Genomic DNA, 26,216 nt, shown 5'->3' on the forward strand with positions numbered 1-26,216 from the left:
TTCCTCCCCACCGAACCCGGCACCACAACAATATTGTTGATTCTTTTTTTTTTTCTTTTCTTTTGCACTTTTGATATTTTGTTTTCATGGTGTAAGTGGGCATTGATTTATGTTTGTCAATGCTTATTCATTAAAAAAACAAATATGATGTGCAAATCCTGATCAATCATATCAGAATAATAGTGATTATCCTGTCTCTTTAGCTCTTGCCTTGATGGCACTGCCACGATGACAGAAGCATGGATCAGATCTGCACGTGCACCCATTTCACAAAACGAACCACAAAGATCCCATGGGGCAAAATCCTTGGTCCATTGACGAGCTCTTTATTTTGCATCTTGGATGGAATGTTTTATCGTTATTTCGACAATTTTTTTTAATTACTGGAATCTATGTGCTCCCAATAAATGACATATTAAGGGTGACATGGCGATGCCTCAGTTCTGATGTAAAAGTGTGTCCCTAATTTTGGAAAACCCATACTGTGACTGCAACTCCTTTCCCCCCTCCTTTTCTCAATTTCTCGATCTGCATAATATGATGCATGCCTGAGGCTCATCAGTTAAACTGGAGCTTGATCTGCCGCTGATAACCTTGTTGAGCTGATATTTGAAGGATTGAGTTGGGAAAGTTTTCTGGTATACAGTATATCGCACTTTCTGGTTTATTTCCTTGTCCCAAGGAATGCTATTGGTAACCGCTGACTGCCAGGGCCACGACTTCCATGTGTTTCGCATATTGGCACATCCACTGCTCGCTGCACAAGCTGCCGTGAGGCACCTGTACACGCTTCATCGAGGAGACACCGAGGCTCAGGTACGTGTCCACAACACCATCCTTTTATCTGCTGTCATATGTGAAGTGAAGCCTCTGACGATTGCTTTTCACCTCCTTTGTGCTGATGAACTTTGTGGAAACTTTATTTTCTAGATCGACCCATCGTAACCTGTTGTTTTAGGTGCAGGACATCACAATGAGCCAGGACAGCCGCTGGGTGGCCGTGACTACTCTGCGTGGGACCAGTCATGTGTTTCCCATTAACCCTTATGGAGGCGCGCCATGTGCGCGCACTCATCTCTCGCCACGAGTTGTCAACCGGGTCAGTCGCTTCCAGCGCAGTGCGGGTCTTGAGGAGATCGAGGCCGATATAGCGAGTAAACCAACTGGTCGTAGCAACAGTCCAGTACCAAGTCTCAGCCCTTCACCTTCTGCCTCCCCCTGTCACAGTGAGATCTTGTTTCCCACCACTACCCAAGGCTCAGCTCTCCTTCCTTACATCATTGCTCTTGAATGTTTTTAATGCTCGTTTAACTTTGGCTTTCATCCTCGCACTCAATCCAATGCATGCACGTCGGCCCATAATTGATATAACATTCCTTTGTTGTTCCTCGATCGCAGCATGATTTGTTTTTCAGAGTTTTTATTTTGTTCTTAAATTTAGTTTTTTTTAATGAATACATGCTTCTCCTCAACAACTTAACACGATGTATCCCCACAATATCCATTTGCTTATTGATGGAAAAGTATTTTAACAGTTTGGTGCAAGGTTGCAATCCTCCAATACCTAAAACCACTTCCTGTATTTCCCTTTTTCATGTTAGGTCGGCTTGCACGACAAGAATCCTTTTGTAACCGCATCAATAACAACCCGGGAAACCCCCGGCTGCCTCCTTTCCCACACCCGATGACCATTGCACCTCTCATCCAAATCCGACAGCCAGTGTCTCTCGGCAGAGTCTCCAAGTCCTCGGGGTGTGTATCGAGGCTTTTCTTTTCACCTTGAGCTCTTTGCTGAAATTCTTGGAGCTGTTTACAATTGTATGTGTGAATGTTGAGCTGGCTTTTTGGTTGCACACTTGGACATTTCTTTCTCTCCGAACTGGTTTGCGTTCAGTTTGCATTGCTACTCACTCTCACGATCTCACCCCTTCCGAGTGTGGAGACTATACCACACCTCTCCAAAATGAGTTTAGTGAGGTCTCTCTCCTGCAGTGGACAGAAATACACGAAATGGGGGGGGGGGTTTGTTTGATGCACACTTGACCTTTATCTATCTATTTATGAAATGTCATTAAGAATTGTCATGGGCAGCGGCTTTCAATGCCCCAAAAGCAGAACATAATTGCTGTTGTCGTTACCTTTGAAATGGTTTAATTTGGCACTTAATTGCATGAGTGAAGCAAATGGGTAATGCCTTGATTTTATACGAATACAATTTTACAGATAGACAAGAACAGAAAATCAGGACTACTGAATAATATAATACACCATGACAATCGCTAACTATAATGCTGTGGTCCAGCAGGGGAAGCTAGAGGGCAAGGGGAAGGAGTAAAATGAAACGGGAGGAAGTATTAAAAGCAAAACAAATGAGAGGGTTCAGGCCAAATAAGAGGAATATGGGAGTGGAAAGCAACTACAAGAGCGAGAGATGGGATGAGAAAGTCGAGAGAAAGGTGAATATTTTCATCCAGGTGTGCTTGAAAGATTCCTACAGTGACGAAGAGCTGTAGACACAAGTTGGAGATCTCTGATGGCATTCTCGACACACACAGTGGCAGAGAGTACATGAGGGAGAAACCCTGAGGGCATTCACAGCACACAAAACAGCACAATGGTTACAGGTAGAAACTAGAAGGGGACTCAGAAGAGTGCATACCTCCGCCATGCAACGCCTGATCCAGTAGAACGTATCGGGCCCAATAATTTTTTGAAATATCATCCCATATATCGTTTTTGGTCTCATCTTTCAACAGTGAAGAATCACTTTGAAAATTAAAAAAATTCTTGTTACCGGATCTGGAGGCAGATATTCATCAAAATTGAATCGATTTGTCCTTGTCACACACTACACTCAACCTGTCCACCAAGTTTGGTCTGAATCCATCCACAACCTTTTGAGATATTGTGCTGCACTGTATATCGTTGAAGCTCTATCTCTCAATGGTGAAGAATCACTGAAAAATTATTAGATCTGGATTCGGATCTTCACCAAAATTAAATCAATTCTTCCGTGCCCACCAAGTTTCGTCCGAATCCGTCACAACTTTTTGAGACATCGTGCTATATATCATTTTTAGCCCGATCTCTCAATGGTGAAGAATCACTTAAACATTCTAGTAGTCAGATCCGGATTTGGATCTTCACCAAAATCTAATCAGCTCTCCTTGTCACAAACCCAACCATCCACCAAATTTCATCCAGATCCGTTATCAATTTTTAAAGATATCCTGCACACAAACAAACAAACAAACAGACAGAGAGGGGTAAAAACATAACCTCCTTCACGTTTGGTGGCGGAGGTAATAACAAAATATTTGGAAAGAATATTGTTGTGGGCCGGGGGTCGGTGGCGAGAACGACCGCAAGGTGGGGATGTTTACGCCTCTCCCACCAGACTCCCAGGAATTATATGCCATCGCTCGGATAACTCCGCAAGCCGGCGGGTCGATTAATCAACCGTGAAACGCCACTATCTCGACCGCGTGGCGTAGGGTTAATTGTCTGGATCCAATATATCAAAGTAACCACGCAGTCTTGGCTACCGGGGATTCACGCCCTCGGAACGTCTGTCTGAACCGGATCACTCTACCAGCTACGGTAGAGTATCAACTTCCACCTCCAAACTCCGGCTCAGGTGCAGTCGAGCGGGCCTTCCCAGGACGTTTCGGCTACGATGTACCGATTACCGGGGATGTAACCCCGTGTAAACTCAGATACGAACTAGGCTGGACCAATATGAGGGACGGAAACAGACGGTTCATTTCTAATACATTTATTTACAGCAAATTCAAAAGACAGAAGAGGCGAGACTTGAACGAATATGCAGGAATTTACAATGATACAAAAACACTTATACAAATCTACTTAAAGACAGCCCTCACGCAGACACACACACAAAATGAAAAGAAACCCCAGAGTCTTTATTCGATCCCTCACAGCTGTGAGGATAGACGAGCTGGGGGTCAAAGTTCATGGGTACCTGTCGTCGCAGGAAAGCGTGCTCGGTAATGCGGCACCTCACATGACTAATGGTCATCGGGGCACGGTCTGGGAGTTCGTGCCAGGCTCGTGGCTCGTGAGAGAACTTGCGTGGCGAATCATCGGAGCTCCCAAACTCCTCTCCGTGCACGTACCGACCATGACTCCTTCCTTCCTCGCACCACGTGAATTGGCGCAAAACACGACTCTTGGTAGGCTCCTTTCTGTGCACGTCCTGACCACCACTCCTTTTCAGACTCCTGTCCGTGCACGTGCCGACAAAACCCCTTTTCCTTGCAGCCACCGTGACCCAAATTCTGCCGCTCCGCCACCGCGAACAAACTCTCCCAGCGCCAATGCCAACCACAACCACAACCACCTTCCGAGTCTCCGAGATATATCTCCTCCCACCATGGGGAGGGCCTTGGCGAGAATCATTTCGCTGTCCGTCCCTCATTGGCCGACGGCCACACCTTACCGGGGCAGAGCCGTGGCCCTTGCAAGGAGACTCCATATTCTTCACGTGGCCTCGCTCGCGCAGAGCAAGAGGGTCTGCCCTGAAAGGCCTACCGTACAAAAACTATCATTTGTGGGGCCCGAGGACCGGAACCGTGAGCCCCCCCCCTCGCAAATCAAGGTACGAGTGGCCAACGGGCGGTGACGGAGCATGATGGGCTGGTTGGGTCGTGCAGATGGGATGATAGATGTAAGATGAGATCTAATAACCTAACTAGCCATCACAACGCATACATTTAATCCTCCTACTAAACAAAAGGACGGGGTTCTGACTACACACGTACTTACTGGCATAACTAACTTTGGGACCTGCATGTGGAGTGTGCATGGTTTCCAGATTCGTAACAATATAATACCTAAGAAAGAACACAACAGGATGGACAATAAACTGGGCATCACATCTGCAGGAAACCCTCACCCCTCTCCCTCCCAACCCTTCGCCCTCTCTCCCCCTCTCTCCCTCTTTCCGACACTGACCCCTCTCCTCCCAACCCTTCGCCCTCTCTCCCACCCCTCTCCCTCTTTCCGACACTGACCCTCTCTCTCTCTATGACTGCTCCCCTCTCCCCCCTTTCCTCTTCCCTCCCTCTCTCTCCACTTTTCCGTCTCTCTCTTCCAACCCTCCCCATGGTCCCCCACCCCTTCCCCTCTGTTGAGGGGATGAGCATGTACGAATCAGATTCAGAGTGAGTCGACTGGTGAGATGCATGCATGCAAGCAGACCTTTGCCAGGAAGATCGAATGGGTTTTAAATTCTCCCGCCCCAGCTCTCAAAGAGAGCGTGCGTGCGTGCGCCTACATACGTGCAAGTTGCTGTTGCCTGCTATCTCCACATGTGGTGGGTGGGCTTCAGGAGGTGAAACAGAGACCTACCAGGTCTCAAAGTATCCGTGTGTGTGTGTGTGTGTGTGTGTGTGCGTGCGTGCGTGTGTGCGTGCGTGCGCGCGCGCGTGCCGTTGGTTGGTATCTACATATGCGGGTTATGGAATGGAGTTCTCCCAGGGCAGGCTCAAAGCATCCACCTTCATTTCGGAAAGGGGTCACGAATCATGGACCAAGATGTGAAGATTTCTGTTCTCTAAGTTTTGTGCCGAGGGCTCTCTTCAGGATCGCCACTGAGCTCCGGACAGCTTCCAACTGTAGTTTGTTTGTCGTGATATTCCCAGGGATGGATTTTTATACCTCTGTGATATTATTTGTCATCATTCCTGGAGCTCCAACTATCACTGGTACAACTTTGTCTTCTTCAGCTTTCAAGATCTTTTCACTTCATTCTTGTATTCTTGGTATTTGGTTATTTTCTTGATTTCTGTGTTGTTTTGTCCAAAATCACCAGTATTAGCACCTCAATTAGCAATGCCTTCACTCTTTTTTTTGTACCCAAGGATGATATCTGGTCGCAATGCTTTGTTTTCATTGATTGCTTTTGGTTCATTTTCCCACTAATTTTCTGGAATTGGGATATCAAAGCTTTTGCATTTGTGCCAGCGGATTACTTTACAAACTCTGTTGTGTCGTTGTGTAGACAACTGCTCTGACATTATTTATTTATTTTTGGTGTGTGTGTTCAGTCTTGAAGCATAACACATTATCTTTGCTAACACCATCTCCAGCCCCCACCTTTCTCTCTTTTTTTTTTTCTCCTCCTCCACACACACACACACACACACACACACACACACACACACACACACACACACACACACACACACACACACACACACACACACACACACACACACACACACACACACACACACACACACACACACACACACACACACTCTGTCTCTCTCTCACGCTCTCAACCCCTCCTCGCACCTTCCCTCCCGCAGTGCATTGCAATGTTTGGTGAGGCTTAGCTCTCCCCACCACCACCCCTTTCTCGCTCTACCCCCTTTCCTAGCTTTCCCTTCCACCTTCCTCTGTCCCCTCCTCTCTTCTCCCTCTGTCCCCTCCTCTCCTCTCCCTCTCTCTCCTTCTCTCCCCTCCCTCCATCCCCTCTTCTCCCCTCCCTCCATCCTCTCCCCTCTCCTCCCTCCATCCTTGCCTCTCTTCTCTCTTCCCTCTGTCCTCTCTCCTCCCATCTCTTCCCTGCCAACCCCTCTTTTCCCTCCCTGACTCCTCTCCTGTCCCCTTCCTCCCTCCTTTCTCTCCCCCCCCCATCCCCATTAATATCCACGAAAGCGAAGTGACGAGTTGCATATTCTAGTTTTTAAATCAAATGTATGCAGAAAGGGCAGTGGATCATAACTGCAATGTCTAGTGTTAATAGGTTAAACGGTTTCAGAAAAATAATTGTTTAATTAATACCTTAAAACCAACATGGATGCCACATCATGTGACTGATGAGGTCAGGTATGGGACATGCGCCAGAGCAGCGCGTCGCTGTGCCCACTTTCTGCTGGTACTCCAGGGGCCTCCGTCTGGCCATCCCCCAATCAGATGCCTGGCCCATCCCCATATTGAGATGCTGATCAACTTGCTACAACCAGGAGGCACGTGGTCGGCACATTAGCCTCCTCCACTCATGAGACTCCCCTTGCTGAGAGAATCTGGTGAGCAGGATCAGCATCAGGAAAACAAGCTACATGTCCATACAGCTGCAGCTGACGCTCACTGACTATCCAGGTAACAAATCTCATTTGAGTGTCTCTGAGCAAACGCTCGTCGGACACGAAGTCTGACCACGATAGCCAAGGATTTTCTGAAGAGACCGAGTACCAAAGGTATTAAGTCGCCGTCTCAGATCCCTGGTCAGAGTTCAAGTCTCACATCCATAGAGCAAGACTGGAAGCACCAAGGACCTGAAGACTCGGACTTTCGTCGTCCTGCACAGGTGCCAACAGCGCCACACCTCATGATCCAGTGAATCCATGACTCCCCAAGCCCGACCCAGACGTCTGTTGACCTCTGGATCACAGCCAGCAGAGACATGAATATCACTGCCAAGGGAAGTGAATATCTCTGTGACATCAACATCCTTGTCACAAACAGCTACAGACAAAATAGCAGCATCCAAGATGTCATTGAAAGCCTGGATCTTATTTTTTGACCCAGGAAACCCATAATCCCAGCGGCGCGACTCCTCATTCAGCACCTCGAGGGCCCCCAAAAGGATATCTCGAGTGTCCGCAAAGATGACTGCATCATCTGCGAAATCAAGGTCAGAGATCTTGACATTCCCAAATGATGCACTGCAGTTTGTTCTCTCCAACATCCTCCCCAGAATCCAGTCCATACAAGCTCTGAAAAGTGTGGGGGCCTGTACACACCCCTGACGAACCCCAGTAACAACTGCAAATATGTCAGACATTGTATCACCACATCTCACAGCACTCTCAGTACCAGAGTATTGTTCAGACATCAGATTGATATGTTTTTGTTGCACCCCACGAAGACCAAGAATCCTCCAGAGGGCATCCCCATTCATTGAATCAATTGCTTTACAGAGGTCAACACAGGATGCAAGCCCCTGCCGAAACTCTCGTCTGTGTTCGGTGAGGACCCGAAGAGCAAGGATACGGTCAATCGTTGACCTCTTTGGTGTAAAGCCTGACTGCTCTGGATGCTGGTGCTCAACCAGATGGTAGTGAACCCTATGAAGAATTATCCGAGCAAAGACCTTGCCTGGCACTGAGGGCAGCGTCACCCCTCGGTAGTTGTTGCGGTCTTGACGATCACTCTTCCCTTTCCAGAGAGGGACAACAAGGCCCCTCTTCCAGTCCGTTGGGATGATGCCTGTGCTCCAGGCAGAGCACAGAACTGCATGCAACAACACGAGTGCAGCATTACCATCAGCCTTGAGGGAGTTCAGCATGAATGCACAGATCCCTGGAGCTTGACCCCATTTCAACCGGTTCACCGCAGTCTGCATATTCACAAACAAAGGTAGATCACAGTTGATTGGAGGGTCAGAAATAGGGATTGTAACACCACTGACGTCCAACTCGACAGCTGGTGGATCAGCCTGGTACAGCTACTCAAAGAAACCGGCCCAGCGAGCCTTCACTTCCCACTCCTCCATCAAGAGCCTACCACCCTCTGCTCTAACTGCAGTTCACCGAGGGACGGGTTTGGAGAAATGCAATGCGCGAATTCCCCTGTAAGTCAGACGAGAATCACTTGACCACAGGTGATGCTCTACCCCCTCACAGATTCCTCGCACATAGGCCTTCTTGTCCACCCTTCACACACGTACGGTTTTACGCCTCAGCTCCCGAAACAGCTCAGCTCTGCCATTAAACCTGGCCTGCGACTCTGGTCAATGGTATCGAGTGTCCCTTGAGAGACACGATTCTTCTTCGCCGGCAACATCAAGGATGGTGGTCTTGAACGCACTCCAAAACCCTTCAGGATTCCCTCAAAGCACTCAAACCCCCCAAATCTCCACTCAGCCTGTTCGCAAACTCCTCAGCTACCTTCTCATCCTTGAGCTTGCCAACATCCAGCCTCGGCTGGGATGGTACCATACTCCTCGATTTAAGCTGCAACTTCAGAGTTGCTGCAACAAGCATGTGGTCAGTATTGAGGAACTGAGCACTCCAGTAGACCCTACTGTTCTGGATCATTCTCCATTGACCATCACCGAGCACATGGTCAATCTCTTTTCCACATCACCTGCATTGGAATACCAAGTCCAGCGATGAGCCTGTGGGCGCAGAAACCATCAACCAGCCACCCGAAGTCCATGACCTCTTGCAAAGTCAAGGAACTTGGTGCTATTCTGGTTCACAGTTCCTGACCAATGGGGACCAACACATGTCTCATAACCATCTCTATCAGTTCCAGTAGATGCATTGAAATCCCCCAAGACGAGAAGGGTATCTCGCCTGTGGCCCTGATCAACCACAGACTCGAGCGTGGCATAGAATGCATCCTTCATGGTGAGGTCACTCGCCTCAGTCGGAGCATAGACAGAGACCAGGGAAATGGCACCCAAGGAGTGATGAATTCTTTGTCTCATAATACGCTCGTTGACTGGTGTTCCCTCAATTATCATTGCGGTCAGCTTATTGGACACAGCTACAGCAACTCCTTGGGCATGGTAACCATCAGAGCGACCAGACCAATAGTAGATGGAACCACCCGCCATGTCTCCGGTCCGGTCTCCGAACTTCAGAGAGTGCTGCAATACCGATTTTTCAGACACTTGAGCTCAGATGATAACAGTGACAGGTGATCATCCTCTCTTAGGGATAGGACATTCCAGGCACTCACCTGAAGGCAACGCCTCAGGTTAACCCAAGGAGACTGCCGTCTGGTGGATGACACCTCAGCACCACTCCGACACCCACTACTGCATTCTGAACAGGGAAGGTTACCCCATGGTTTTTCTCCTATCATCAAAGAGTGGGGGTCCTGGAGGTTTTTCTCCAATCCCGTCATCCGATGAGCTGCTCTGCAAAGGGCATCTGCATAGGAGGTACTCCCACGGAGTGGGTTTTCAGATTTCTTTGTGTTTTGTGGAATGAAGGGTTTTTCGGTCGCCGGAGTGCAAATCCTGCCACCAACCTCCGAATAAGAAGTAACCCAACTGCAGGAGGACATCCGCAGACAGAGTTGGATACTTTATATGGATTTCCGTTGGCTCACAAGGAGCTCCTCCGCCCTTTGACAGGTTTTGTTTTTAATCCTGCTGGGTGTCAATATCATACACCCTCCTCACCAGGAAACCTGGTGGGGGAGACGGTTTCGTCGCCGACAACCCGACCATGAAACAGGTTAGTGCAGGTTTACATGGTACCTGAAGCAAGTCACAGATCTGATCTGACCTGACCTGACTGATGAGGTCATTGTTAAATGAAGTATTTGTAGCAACAGTTGTGGATCGTCACTTCAAATCAAAAGGCTAAGCGGTTTCAGAGAAATATATATTTTTTGTTCTAGGATTGACTCGGCCTGTGGAATATTGGTTGAAATTTTCTACATCATCGGTCACATGGTCTCGCAGCCATGTTGGACAAAGAACCTTATCCGGTCAACACGAAACTCCAATGACGTGATCGTCACCCATTCTGAATTTGATTTGACAAAGAGGACGTCGTGGGTTAGGTGTCCGATTGAAGCGCGGTTTCATCGCAGTGGGGCAGCATGGTTTTTACCTCACTTGGAACGTTGTTCCAGGGAGCTTATGGGATGGCGCGTCGTCCGTCTGTCCACAAATACTTGCAACTTATTCTCTGAAACGACACATTGAATTTTGATGAAACTTTACCACAACATTCATCGCTGTGTGTGTACCAAAGTTTGTTCATGGTTTAAAAAAAAAATCGGGCCCCAAGAGGGTTTACGGGAATTGCCCCCTAAAATAGGTATTTGCTTTATTCTCAAACTACACATGCTATTCTGATGAAACTTGACTACAACCTTCATTACCAATGATGAATCAAAGTCTGTTCATGAAAATCGAAAAATCGGGGTCGAAGGGAGTTTAAGGGGAGTTGCCCCCCAAATATGTGCTTGCTTTCTTCTCCAAAACTACACATACACAATTTCCATGAAACTTGACCACCACCTTTATCACCTGTGATGTACGAAAGTTTGTTCACGACATTAGAAAAATATGTGGTCTCAGGGGTTCTACGTGGTGGGTGGAGGGGGATGTTGTCCCCCAAAATATGTTTTTGCTTTCTTCTCTGAAACCACTAAACACAATTTTGATGAAACTTTACCACAACCTTTATCACCCATGAGCTACTCAAGTTTGTTAAAGGCATTAAAAAAAAATCCAAAAGTATTTACTTTCTTCCTCTTTTCATATTGTTGCGAATTCTGGCCCGCCCGGCGTGCGATCGGCCGCTTGACTCGAATGGCGGCTTCCTCGCCCACCGGAACGGACAATTCAGTCGTGACCCTCCGGGAACTATCGCCCGGAGCCAGTCACGGGTGGGGGTTTAACCTCACCACAACTCGGTCCGCATTCTACCCGCGCGAAATAGGGTCCGGTCGCCGAATGGTCGATTTACCTAAGTACTCGCACGAGTAGCGTACCAAGGAGTTGTACCACGCCACAGGCTGACTCTGGACACGAACCGCTTAAGCGGTTCCTTCCGTATTACAGGCATAACCGAGCGGAGTTATCGTCGGCCTTGACGGTTCCGATTAATTACCGGGCGTTTTAAACCCACTATCAATCCCTTACGTGATGCAAGATGGAGATTCAATAAAAGGAAGGAGACGAAGCAAAGTGGGAAAACATTTCAACAAGCAATGCACTTTAATACGGACACACACGGAAGCACATATATACAGCCATACAGTCAAAATGCAACAAAAGCAAATGCAAGGATGCAGAGCTACAACCGAATAAAAGCAAAGGTTTATTTACATGCACTGAAACAGTTTCTACTTTACAAGACACGGCGCCACAGCATGCATTCAACCCGAAAGAAAGAAAGCCACCCTCATAGGCAAGGAGGCAGACAGGTCCGTCGACCAAATGTACGTGGATGGTGGAGGATCGGCCAGGTCCACGAGACCGGAGAGGTCTTACCTGCGTCCTCGTGACGCGATGGCGGGCAAGCCGCAATGTTCGCGCAGCTGCACCCCGACTCTGTGCCCTGGCGTGGTCGGCGAGTCCTCTCCGGCGTGCTCCGCGCAAGCAGTCTTGTTGGCACCACATTTAGGGTGGGGGAGGAACGGGCCCCCCCCCGGCACTATCTCAGCACGAATGGGCGGGGGGGGGGGGAATCGCTGATGCTCAGGGAGAGGGGTATGGCTGGCTGGCTTGGGTCCCGCGACGAGACGAGCGACCCCCACACCGCAACCTCGTTGCCGACTTCCTCTTCCCTGCAGCTCCTCCGCAACTTCTCTCAAACTCCTCCCAGCTCAACTCGCGCCCACGAGTCGCCTTGCGCTCGCATCTTTATAGGTCTCAGGAGGAGCCCATATGCAAATATTCGGATCAAAACGTGATTGGAGGCGGGGCCACGCCACCCTCTGTTCAGCCATTGGTCGGGCAGAAAGGGGGCGTGAAGCATTCCTGATCCGAATTCTGCTCGTGGAGAATCCACGTTCATCGTGCTTGGAGGCCGGGCCATACAAACCGACGCTTGCCCATTGGACGGAGAAAAAGGGGCGTGAAGCCTTCTGGATCCGAATTCTCCCTCGGAAAGGCCGCCATTCGCGCTCGCGGCTCGATGCGTTTGGCACCGATCGCCGAACGGGCCCGAGACAGCCCGACGTTCAGTGTTCACAGGTGGTGCGGTTGGTAGTTGGGGTGGTCGTGGTTGTTGTGATGGTGGCATGGTTGGCGTTGTGGTTAAGGTGGTTGTTGTAATGGTGGTTGAGACGTGGTTGGTTCAAAATAACGACAGAAAAGAAAAACGGCTATCTCAAAGCGTTGCAGCCCGGATGAATCACACATATTCCCTCTATACAACGGGTTTGGGCTAACTCCACATGGACTTATCGATATATCTCACCTGAGGACTCTTTATGGTGTAATGCGAATTTCCACAACCATAACAATATGTTTGTAGGTCATCCATGCCTACTGGTGGTTCCCTGGTTATCTTATCCAGCCACTACTAGGTGAGCACCTTGGGGTATTGCCCCGATGTTTTTTTTTTTCGCCACAGAAATTTCACGAAATTTTCACCATCGATGCGACCACTCATGTATCGTGTTTTTGTGATGACCATGACGTCATTGGTCACGTTTGGCAGCCATTTTGGAAAAAGGAAAAACTTTGGACCTCTGTATATCTGAAACCGCTCCATGGGAAAAAATTGAAACCTGGCATATGTTAAGAACTCCCTATGGGAAACAAGTGTGATTTTTTTTGATGATGTCATATGTGGCTTCGTTATGACGTTATAATTGCATATGTCAAACGCTTTATCTGATCAGTATGAAAATTTTTGAGGGTCATCTTGGGCTAAATTGTAATTGGCAAAAAATGATGACATCATCAGTCACATGGTTTGGCAGCCATATTGCTTTTAACAAAAAACATTCAAAAATCTTCTTCTCTGTAACAGTTGAACAGATAGAGGCGAACCTTTACAGGTGTGATCGCCTATCCATGGGGAACAAAAAGTTCTCCCCCATGACGTCATGGGTCACACGGTTTGGCGGCTAAAACATTTTAAAATCTTTAAATATAAACATTTTAAAATCTCCTGAATGGCTTGACAGATCGAGGAGAAACTTCACTTTCATGTTCCCCAAGCCTTGGGCATACCAGGGTGTTCACGAATAACTAATAGGTCGCATTGTCTGGTAGCCATATTGGTTTGAACGAAATACTTCTTCTTTTGAAGCATAATATAACAATACTTTTTCCTCAAATACTTTTAAAGCATGGGGTAAACACAGAAGCACAGGAAGTTTACCCCATGCTTTTCCTCCTATCATCAAGGAAGGCTTTGCCCCAATCCCGTCATCCGGTGAGCTGCCCCGGTGAAGGGCAGCAGCACAGGAGATAATCCCATGGAGTGGGTTTTCAGTTTTCTTTGCATTTGTGGGTTTTGCGGAGTGAAGGGTTTTACGGTAGCCAGACTGCAAATCCTGCCACCAACCTCCTAAAAAAGTAACCCAACTTCAGGATGTCCGCAGACACGGTTGGGCACTATATATGGATGGCTGTTGGCTCCCAAGGAGCTCCTCCGCCCTTTGACAGGTTTTGTTCTTCATCCTGCTGGGTGTTCATATCCATACACCCTCCTCACCAGGAAAGCTGGTGGAGGAAACGGTTTCGTCACCGACAACCCGACCATGAAACAAGTTAGTACAGGTTTACATGGTGCCTGTAGCAAGTCACACATCTAATCTGGCTTGACCTGACAATTCAAACTGAATTGGATGAAAATTGAGGATTTTAGAAATGGCAACGAAGTTTTTGACCTTTTGGCCTATGCTGACCTCAACATTATAGTGGTTGAATTCAGTGACCTGATATGCAAATCCTTTTCAATTTTCAAGTTAATCGGATGAAAATTGATGATTTTAGAAATTTGACCTTGAGTTGACTTTTGACCTCAAAATAGTTGTTTTCCCAATTCAGTGACCCAATATGCAAATCTCGTTGAACTTTCAAGTCAATCTGATGAAAACTCTAAAAAAACCTCTGGTTCGTGATGCGCCAAATTAGAGAGCTCAAGGTAGAACAAGAAAACCAAACGAGCGCACATTAAGATTCCTGGTGCAGTATTCTGAAAACCCCCTGTTTCATGACGTATTGAACCATCCAAGCTCTCTGGTCCTCCTGACGGACTACGGATAGATAGCGGGGGGGGGGGGGTGGGGTTCGTGATTGTGCTCTTCCTACCGTGTGCCGGTCCTACCGTCCTACCGTCTACCGGAGAGGAGGGCAGATAGAGGACCCTCAACTCCATCGCTCTCTCATCCGCACCCGTTTGTCGTTGAGCTCTTATGTGAGCTTTAATCTTTCTCATTCTCATGCTCTCACTCACACTTGAGGGGGCACTGTTTTCAGCTGCAGCCCTTTCCCGAATTTGTTCCGGGACCAGCTGTGTTTTATGTTTGATTTATGCTTTTGTGAATTGATTTGAAACCTAGTAACTCTGTGTAAGTGAATTTTGTTAATTACTAGTTTGCTTCTTCTTGCTATTTTATCATTCAGCATTTGATTGTTCTCGTATGTTCACGATACAGGGCTTGATTTGCTTGCCAAAATACAAGGTATCCGTACCTGATATTCATCTATATTTGCTATGCAAAGTTGTCAACAACAATGCATTTGCTATGCACAATGATGTGTTTATAAATGTTGTGCCGCTGGGCATTAGACAAACTCGAGGATGCTGGTCGTCAAATGCGTAAAAAGATCAAAGTTGTCCAACCTTGTCCTGGACATGTTAAAACTGTTCTTGAACATGATGGTAAGCAGACACTCATTCACGTAAAACACATGTATCATCAGCATTTTGTTCCATCACTTGTCCTACTCGATGCACGATCGTTGAAGAACAAAATTGACGATCTCGAGGTAACAATACAGTCACATGTAAGCACTCATGTCATCGCTGTGACGGAAACCTGGTTTTTGCCCAGGAGACCAGCCTCAGCCTACCAACTTCCTGGATATCAGTTACTTAATCATGAACACAGTGATCACATTGGAGGAGGGGTTGGGCTCTACTACATACCTGACGATTTGAATGTGTTGGAGGTCTTCAACGATCGCATCCCTCCCCCACACAAAACTATGGGGGTTAAGCTGACATCTTCAAATCGCCTTCGACTATTGGGCATTTTTGTTTGTGTGACATACAGTATTTGCTACTGCGATCCCCACATCAGATATAATTTGATCATCCCATTGATATGGTCGACATTTTGCGTGCACAATCTGACAATGTCGCATTCTTGATTGTTGGAAATTTTAATGACTTTGACACTACATTCATACAACACACACTTTTATTGCAAATTGTCACTAAACCCACCAGAGGTACTGAGATTTTGGACACGGATATTGCGAATCAGTACCACGAACCCATGGTATGTGCTCCGACAGCAAACGGGGACCATTCCGTTGTCATGCTCAAACCCATTCACAAGCAGAACAGTCTTAAGTTTGATTAAAGTCTCACATTGACCTTACTGTGAGTCTGCTTTTCACTCTTTTGGGCAGAGGATAACCAAAATGGACTGGTCTGTTTTGAATAATTTTATGGACCCCGAAGCCCAAGCCCAGTGGTTCCAACAACTGATTACTGACGAGTACAGGCACCATTTAGAGTCTGTAATGATCAAGCGCCGATTGAATGACAGGCTGGGGATGAGCAATCGCCTTCGTCGACTTATTGCCAGCCATGATGCTAGTTTTCAAAGAGATGATGTCAGTGCCTTCAGAAAACTGAGAAATGAGGCAGAGAGAGAAATAAAGAAAGTGAAAAAATAATATTATGCTCGCAAAATCCAGCACCTGAAAGAGACCGAACCAGGTAAGTGGCATCTGCAAATAAGATATTTGAATGGCATGAGCAAACGTTCCCCGCTCCTATCGGACTCGCAAAAATTGCCAATTGAAATTGTACATGAATTGAATTGTAATTTTCCTCAAATCTGCACCTAATTACCGTCTCTCAACCTGTCCACCCTTCCTGCATACTTGCTGGCTCGTCTTCGCCCTACTATTGAGCGTCGAGGTCTACAATCGCCTTCGCAGGTTGAATGCGTCCAAGGCCGGTCATCCAAATGACATTCCCGTCTGACTCCTGAAAGAGTTTGCTTACGAGAGATATTTCAGGCCCCCTGGCCAGGCTTTTTAATAACTGTCTTCGTTTCTGTCATTTTCCAAATTGCTGGAAAAGTGTATCAGTGTGCCCCGTGCCAAAATCTGTGCCTGTTACTGATTTCAGTCAACTTCGCCCGATCTCGATTATGCCTATTGTAGCTCGCTTATTTTTTAAGGCTTTTTGGCGGAATGGGTAATGGCCAACATCTAACATCTGATAGACCTGCGTTGGTTTGGCAATATGAAAAGCAGCTCTGTCAACCTCCAATTGGTCAATCTTCGAGATGTTATTTACCGAGGTCCTGACAAGCCGGGCCACTACGTCAACATCTGTCCCATCGACTTCAGAAAGGTCTTTGATTTGATTGACCATATGACAGCAGTGCATAAGCTGATTCAACTTGACAATGACCCGGCGATCATCCCTATCTTCTGATCACTCACAGACTCTGCACTACAGTGGTGCCATATCATCATCCCAGATCCTGACATGACATGTCCTTCAGGGGACTAAACGTTAGCTCATGTTTTTGATAATGGTCAATGCCACTGGTGCTTTGTTGTGATAACAGGTGAAATTATGTGCAAGACCTTACGCTCATCGAGATTGTCCCCAGATCACAAGAAGGTGCTCTGCAGACACACTTGGAAGTCCTTTCTGCTTGGAGTCACGACAATTTTATGCAGCCAAAGCCTTAGAAATGTAAAGTTCTGCAAATTAACTTTCTGCATACTGACCCCTCTCCTCCCTTGATTTGTATTAATGACACGGCACTTGAAATAGTATCTTCGCTTTGTCTCCTTGGAGTTGCTCTTCAGTTGGACCTAAAATGGGACTCGCAAGTTCAACGAATGATGCTTCGCGTCGTCTCTATATCCTGTGCTCGCTGAAGAGAAATGGTGTCCCCGTTGCATACTTGATTCTGATATACACCATGAACATTAGTTCTCTGTTGGAGTTCGCTGCCGAGGGCTGAGGTAAAATGGAGGAAAAGTCTGAGGAGAATGGGAGACGAGGGGAGCTAACTGAAGGGAGGAGAGCTCGGAGGAGATTGTCCGGTTTGCCTGCCTTCACCCTGTGCTATTTCGTCTGTCTGCTGCCTGCTCATCTTGCCCATCATCTCCTCATTCCTCCTCATCACCTGCTCATGGCTGCTCTGCATCCATCTTCCCCCTGCCCCCCGACCCTCCGCTACTACCACCAGAGCTGAGTCCCCCAGTTTTGTCCCTTTCCCATCTGCGACTGAACTCAGAGTGAGGCGCTTTCGATTTCTTTCGATTCATTTTTATTCACATTGTATATAATTATTTATTATCGATTTTATGTTCCCCCTTTCTTCCCGATCTCAAACCACCATCATCTCCTTGTGATCACCATTCCCTGATTTATTGCTTGTGGTTTTGGAATAAACCCATTTATTTTAAAAGAGCTCAGGTTGTCATGTGTCTCCTCACAACCCATGCGCGTGTTGTCCGCCATTAATTTGGAACGTCTCCACAGGAGTTAAACCTGTTCGGTACATCGTGGCATTTTAACCTTCCGCCGCAACGAGCTGGATGTTAGTTGAGCCGTTGACGCTACAATATATTCCCCATGACTACGAGATCATAATTGTGACGTTTCACGTTGATCGATGAAGCGGTTCAAGATAAAGAAGTTTTGAAACGTTTTCGGTCAATCCAATATGGCTGCCAGACCATCTGACCTATCAATTATTTGGGAACACCCTGGTATCCCCAAAGCTTGGGTAACGTGTGTAGTTTCCCCTCGACCTGTCCAGCCGTTCTGGAGAATAATTTTTTAATAGGCTTTAGAGTAAATTCAATATAGCTGCCAAACCACATGACCTATAACATCATCGGTGTGAACATTTTGTTCCTCATGTATTGGCGTTCATACCTGTAAAGTTTTGCCTCGATCTGTTAAGCTGTTTCAAAGATTTTTGAATTTTTTTTCTAAAAAAAACAAAACAACCAGGCTGCCGAACCACCTGACCGATGACATCATCAATTTCTTCTGTCAGCCAAGATGACCCTCAAAAATTTTCATACTGATCGGATGTCGCATTCTACATATAGTTACCCTCATAACAAAAGTGCCTAAGCTTCATCAACGAATAGAATGACTTTGGCACTTTTGTTATTCGGGTCACTATATGCAATTATGACGTCATAATGAAGTCACCTATGACGACATAAAAATCATACTTGTTCCCCATGCAGAGTTCTTGTCATGTTCAAAGTTTCAATTTTTTCCCCATGGTACGGTTTCTGAGATACAGAGGTCCAAAGTTTTTCCTTTTTTTCCCAACATGGCTGCCTGCCACACCATGTGACCTATGATGTTATAATTATCATTAAACCATTCTGCACGAGTAGTCGCTCCTATGGTGAAAATTTTGTGTCAATCTGACAAGCGGACAGCGGTTGCAGCGAAAAACACCTGTTTTTTTCATTTTTATACGCCCGATATATACATATTGCGGCGTATTATGTGATACCGGTCGTCCGTCCGTCCGTTCCTGTCCGCACTCTAACTCCCAAAGTTTTCAACTTTCACGTTTCATATTTGGTATATAGGTACAGACTGTGGAGAGGGTGTGTCGCGACATACGTTCGTCATCTAAAGTGGTTGCCATGGCAACCAGGATGCTGTTTTCCATGTAGTAGCACAATTCTGTACATATCTTCTTGTTTGGGCGTATATTGTGCTCACTTGCACTCTTGTTATAAGCTGTTTTTCCTGACATGTATGCAATGGCGACAAAAAGGCTTCCAGATCGTGATGGCTACACAACATTTCTTTTTTCATATCCTCTCCTGACTCCCACTCCCATAATGCATGATTCCCTGATTCATTGGTCGAAACACTCTTGACTCATGTACTCCTGAACATCTCTGTCTGCACATTTGATGTGTATAAATCTGTCGATGTCAGACACAACCTTTCCCTCATGATGTTCAGACACAAGTCCAGTTTTTGATGTGTAGTCATCAATGTTTATACCTATCCAACACTCATCCGCAAGTGGTTTATGTGTGCAATGGATGGAAAAATTTAACAGCGTTCATTATTTATTCTTTGAGCCAAAGAGTGTAAAATGACATTTGCAGCAGATGTTTGATTATTGTAGGACTAAAGGGTCCTTTTGCCATTGTCTTTTGGCACTCTTTATCAGCCACTTTGTATTTGTTTGCCCCTCCTCTCCCTCCATTGCCTGGCCCTTGGGAAGGCCAGGGTTCTTGGCGTCCGGATGCCTGGCCCTAAAGCCTCCGTGGTGAGTGCTGGGCCTGTAACCCGAACTATTTGAGGTCCTTCTCATTGTTCATGTCTGCTTGCATTTGCTACCTTCATTTACCCACGACCCTGACATTTTGGTTGCCAGTCATGCATGCCTGCCACTGTATCTTTCCCTGTTGGTCCTCATAATCTCCACTTTATGAGATCCTTCATAGTTGTCAGCCTGGATGAATAATCAAATTTATTATATTTATCCGATTTTTCAATTATCATAGTGTTGATTTCTTTGCATTCTTATTTGCTGCAAGTAAAATGAAAAGAGGTTATTTTATCATCCCCTCTCTTTATTTGGTAATTTTGCTTGCTTTTCTCATATTAAATTATTTCTTCGTCTTCCTTACATTTCTGTCGTGCTTTCTCCTGTTTTACAGTAAAAACAAGGGTGGTGGTTCTCCACAGCAAGCATGCAGCAAAGGAAGCAGTGGGATGGAGCTTTGTGTAGCCGCACGCTTTGCTCCGTCGCGCTCCCAATTCCTCAACTCGACCGCTGTCAGCAGGGAGAAGGGTGCGTTGTTTTTGTAATATCACCAGCAACCTTGTTTCACATCTCAGTGGGACTTGAGTTTGGGACTGTGGATCATTGCATTTTTGAAGTGACTCACTTGGTGAAGGGTTCATGATTTTGGAACTAGGATAAAACCACTTGATTCACTTCGCTTGTATTAGAATTGACTGTTTTCGTTTTTATTCCACCCCTTCCATACCTGTCATTTTTGAGCTCATCACTGTGTGCTTTGCTGCCAGATCGTGCCTCTGTGGTTGACAATCTGTTTGTGGCCTGTTCTTATGGAATGCTACTCGAGTATCAACTTGATCTCCAGCCGGCGTTTGGTGCTGCCAAGATCAGTGACGAATCCTCACTTGATCTCCTTGCTTCTCCTCGCTGCAGCTGGACACTTGCACGGTGTGAACAAAATTACACAACATTTATGTGGAGTATGTCAAATTGGCTAATTTCCCCATTATTCTTTCCTTCATTCATTGATAAGTTGATAAGGAGTGCAAGTCAAAATGTATAATTTCCCCATTTTTCTTTCCTTCATTCATTGATAAGTCGATGAGGAGTGCAAGTCAAAATGTCTAATTTCCCCATTATTCTTTCCTTCATTCATTGATAAGTCGATGTGGAGTGCAAGTCAAAATGTCTAATTTCCCCATTATTGTTTCCTTCATTCATTAAGTCGATGAGGAGTGCAAGTCAAAATGTATAATTTCCCCATTTTTCTTTCCTTCATTCATTGACAAGTCGAGAAGGAGTACAAGTCAAAATGGATAATTTCTCCATTTTTCTTTCCTTCATTCATTGATAAGTTGATGACGAGTACAAGTCAAAATGTCTAATTTCTCCATTATTGTTTCCTTCATTCATTGATAAGTCGATAAGGAGTACAAGTCAAAATGTCTAATTTCCCCATTATTCTTTCCTTCATTCATTGATAAGTCGATGTGGAGTGCAAGTCAAAATGTATAATTTCCCCATTATTCTTTCCTTCATTCATTGACAAGTCGAGAAGGAGTACAAGTCAAAATGGATAATTTCCCCATTTTTCTTTCCTTCATTCATTGATAAGTTGATGAGGAGTGCAAGTCAAAATGTCTAATTTCCCCATTATTCTTTCCTTCATTCATTGATAAGTCGATAAGGAGTACAAGTCAAAATGTCTAATTTCCCCATTATTCTTTCCTTCATTCATTGATAAGTGGATAAGGAGTACAAGTCAAAATGTATAATTTCCCCATTTTTCTTTCCTTCATTCATTGACAAGTCGAGAAGGAGTACAAGTCAAAATGGATAATTTCCCCATTTTTCTTTCCTTCATTCATTGATAAGTTGATGACTAGTACAAGTCAAAATGTCTAATTTCCTCATTATTGTTTCCTTCATTCATTGATAAGTCGATAAGGAGTACAAGTCAAAATGTCTAATTTCCCCATTATTCTTTCCTTCATTCATTGATAAGTGGATAAGGAGTACAAGTCAAAATGTATAATTTCCCCATTATTCTTTCCTTCATTCATTGATAAGTCGATAAGGAGTACAAGTCAAAATGTATAATTTCCCCATTTTTCTTTCCTTCATTCATTGATAAGTTGATGACTAGTACAAGTCAAAATGTCTAATTTCCTCATTATTGTTTCCTTCATTCATTGATAAGTCGATAAGGAGTACAAGTCAAAATGTCTAATTTCCCCATTATTCTTTCCTTCATTCATTGACAAGTCGAGAAGGAGTACAAGTCAAAATGGATAATTTCCCCATTTTTCTTTCCTTCATTCATTGATAAGTTGATGAGGAGTACAAGTCAAAATGTCAAATTTCCCCATTATTGTTTCCTTCATTCATTGATAAGTCGATGTGGAGTACAAGTCAAAATGACGAATTTCCCCATTATTCTTTCCTTAATTCATTGACAAGTTGATCAAGGCCCAGTCACACCTTGACGTTTTAGCCAACGTATGCCGATTTTTGAATTTTTTTTTCTAAAACGCTGGCACACGTTGAATACGTTATGGGTAAGTTTTGATAACATTGAGAGCACGCTGAAAAACACTGCCATACGTCGTTGTACGTTGGCTTTAAACGTTGTACTTTTTGGTTGTCCTCAAATTTTTTCATGCTTGAAATTTCACGACGTATGCCGGCGTATGACTCACACGTTCCGCTACGCTGGCCACAAGTTGTATGCACGGTCTGCGATCGTTGACAGACGTCAACACATGCTACTTGTAAGTTAATCATAAGTTGAGACACGCCGAGGTAATGTTTAGCGTACCCGAAACTTATTTCTAACCTATGATTAACGTGTTGTTGGCACGTTACGCGATCGTTGCCACACATCGACAGACGTTACTTTTAAGTTACTCATAGGCTGAAAGACGTCAGTATAATGGATCGTCCTTTCGTCAGCGTCCACGGCCATGGCCAGGACACTTATTTGCAGCATTCTTCAAACTTTTCTTCGGCATGACGAGGATGTTCACACTTTGATGTCTAGCTTGGCTATGATTCCAATTGTCCAATGGCAGCGTCTATTTAAAATAGTCGAGTTTGAGCGTTTTAACACGTTCAGAAGAAACGCTTCAAATTTCCAAACCCCAGCGTCAAAAAACAAAGGCGAGTGACAGCAATTTAAATCGTTCATTGTAAACAATAAAAATAGCTGAGTGGTACCGTTTAAAAGTCGTTGAGTGTAAAAAAAAAATCCAATTGTTGAGCGCAAGCGTCTACTTTCAATAGTGGAGATGCAGCCATTTAAATCGTTGAGTTTATCATTTAAATCGTTAAACGCAAGGACGATCCATCATAACCCACACCCTCCCCCTCACACTCACCTACTACTGCCAACATGAACAAACTACTACTACTACTACTAATACTGATACTGATACTGATACTGCTGACATGGACATCGACTCAAAAAGGACTCGAAAACACTGTTGGGTTCCCCTTTTATGAGCAGCATTTTTATATACCAATTCCCAAAACCGCTGGGAACACGTGTTTATATGGCAGTTGTAAGCTAGAAACACGTTAATTTTTTATTTTTTTTTGTCGACCGGAAGACGTCATTGGAATACGTCTACATACGTCGATGTGTGTTGGGACTACGTAAAGAATTGGTTCAAAGCACGTCAAACATAAGTTAGAAATAAGTTTCGCGTAAAAAAGACATTACCGCGACGTGTTTCGACTTATGAGGAGCTTATAAGTAGCGTTTGTGGACGTGTGTAAGCGTCCACATAACGTGTGTAAAACTTATCCCCATCGCATGCGGAACGTGTGTCATACGCCAATTACGTCGTAAAATTTTGAACATGTTTAAAATTTCTTGACATACTCTACTTACTACGACGTATGATAGCGTACTTTAGCGTTGTACTCACGTATACCAAACTTACTCATAATTTCCCCAACGTTTTAGACACATTTTTCTTCGGTCGGCATACGCTGGCAAGATCGCCAAGGTGTGACTACGATGTTGACACTTCCATTTCTACGGCAGTTATGATTCGAATCGTTGACAACAGGTTCAGCATTCGTTGGTATAAGTTATCTATAACACAACGAAACGTTCTGTGTCCGTTACCAATGCGTTATACATAAGACCAAGTCGCTATGAATACGTCCGAATCTTAAAAAAAAAACATCAAAAGTTCAACGTAAGCCAGCATTTTAGATACATTTTAATACGTTGCCATCGCTGGCTAAAACGTCAAAGTGTGACCGGGCCTTAAGGAGTACAAGTCAAAATGACTAATTTCCCCATTATTCTTTCCTTCATTCATTGATAAGTCGATAAGGAGTACAAGTCAAAATGAATAATTTCCCCATTATTGTTTCCTTCATTCATTGATAAGTCGATAAGGAGTACAAGTCAAAATGTCAAATTCCCCCATTATTGTTTCCTTCATTCATTGATAAGTCGATGAGGAGTACAAGTCAAAATGAATAATTTCCCCATTATTGTTTCCTTCATTCATTGATAAGTCGATAAGGAGTACAAGTCAAAATGAATAATTTCCCCATTATTGTTTCCTTCATTCATTGATAAGTCGATGAGGAGTACAAGTCAAAATGAATAATTTCCCCATTATTGTTTCCTTCATTCATTGATAAGTCAATAAGGAGTACAAGTCAAAATGTCAAATTCCCCCATTATTGTTTCCTTCATTCATTGAGAAGTTGATGCGGAGTATAAGACGAGCTATATCAACTTGGTAGTTTGCAAAACTGTCACTCAGAACAATAGAGGTGTTAATTCCTCCTTGACACTTGCAATGCATCATGAGCTCCATTACTTCGAGGGTCATGAATATTCATGAGCTGTTTCTTGCATATTATTTGAACTATCTTGTACGATGACCTTTTGGATAAATTAAGAATGTAAAGAGTTTTTCATCATTTTTGTTATCGTATTGAGTTACAGTATTTATAACAAGGTGATAGGTTAAATGCAAAGTGAGTACATAGTCGTTTTTGATTGGATAATTTCATGCATCATTGTCCACATTAATGTTTAATTGCTCACCCAATTGGCAAACATTCCAGGAAAAGATTTATTCTCGTGTGCTTTAAATTAACAATTATATAATTTATTTCAGAGATATCACACTTTTCAATGTTTTAAACCATGGGTAAATCAATTCCAAGTACAACTCAAGGCCAGGACTTCCCCCTGCCTTGAAGCACTGGGACTGATTTTTTTTTTAACCCCCTATAACACTCCCCCCTCCCTCCCCACCCCCCCCCCCCACTCCTGTGCACACCTAAGTAAACCACTACTTTTCACCTCTTTTCATCCAGCGGTTCAAGAATGCATGGAAATCAAACAAACACTTCTCTAGTTATAATATGATGATGCCTCCACAGCTATTCTCCTTTTTACTGTAGGGGAGGGAGAGGTGGGATAGACACAGATATTCTCAACGTTCTCTCCTACTCATCGCTCTCGCAAATATTCCCCTCCCTCATATTTACCATTGACCAAACTCTTGGTGCCTTTTGTCATCTTCCCCACATGCTCTGCTTTCCACATCACTCAAATCTTTTTTTATTGTTATTATTTTAAATTATTTTTTGTGTTCTTTGCAACTGCACAGTGAGCGTCATATGGGATGAGCGTCATTTTTGGTGCCACAGGAGTTTAAGGATCCATTTATGGTGCATCTGTACAAGATAGAAGGCATCATTGCTGTGATAGCCGATACAGGATCTCTTTTTTTGGAAAGATCCTTGCTCGGTAACAATTTCTCGACTAAACATGTTAACCGCAATGGCATTCTGCCAGAAAGTTCGTGCAATTTACTCTGCAGACATGATTACAGTCCATCAACTGTTCCTTACAACTTTCCTCTCACGATCAGCCCATCCTTGGTCTGTCCATCAGCCGAAGCAAAACTGATTTTGGTACAGCCCAGACCAAGCAGATAGTATGGTCCAACCCATTGATAACATCGTTCAACTGCCGCGAAGTATGTCAATTTGTGTCACCTTGGCAGCATGCTATTACAGAAAGCTATGATCGATGATAGCATCTCGACTCACTGAAGTAAAGTGAGCATGGCCTTTGGAGAAAGTTTGTAGTCACCTATGACAATTTCCACTGCACCAAGATATTCCGAGAAGTTGTTCGGGTTAGTGTTAAGCTAACCCTAACCCTAACCATAACAGTTCGGCGGGAAGGTGTTCCTGGAATAGGGGGGGGGGGC

The 26,216-nt window shown here is 44.9% G+C and overlaps 1 protein-coding gene across 9 annotated transcripts in view; it reads left to right on the plus strand.

Annotated features, from left to right (window-relative positions):
• BCAS3 (BCAS3 microtubule associated cell migration factor) overlaps positions 1–26,216 on the plus strand; it is a 214,736-nt gene that overhangs the window by 49,026 nt on the left and 139,494 nt on the right. For 8 of the 9 annotated variants that reach the window (XR_015057037.1, XM_085876802.1, XM_085876803.1 and 5 more), the window contains 6 exons: positions 683–816; positions 959–1,226; positions 1,602–1,752; positions 19,939–19,983; positions 20,378–20,511; positions 20,751–20,910. Coding sequence is in view for 8 of the 9 variants with exons in the window: in XM_085876802.1 (XP_085732928.1) it covers positions 683–816; positions 959–1,226; positions 1,602–1,752; positions 19,939–19,983; positions 20,378–20,511; positions 20,751–20,910 (892 nt within the window). In the remaining variant the exon portion in view is untranslated. The remainder of the gene's footprint in view (positions 1–682; positions 817–958; positions 1,227–1,601; positions 1,753–19,938; positions 19,984–20,377; positions 20,512–20,750; positions 20,911–26,216) is intronic. The other variant, XM_085876804.1, reaches the window with a different exon arrangement.

Source organism: Eptatretus burgeri, chromosome 4 (assembly GCF_056783735.1).
Source record: "Eptatretus burgeri isolate ZD-2024b chromosome 4, Ebu_testis_v1, whole genome shotgun sequence".
Taxonomy (NCBI): Eukaryota; Metazoa; Chordata; class Myxini; order Myxiniformes; family Myxinidae; genus Eptatretus; species Eptatretus burgeri.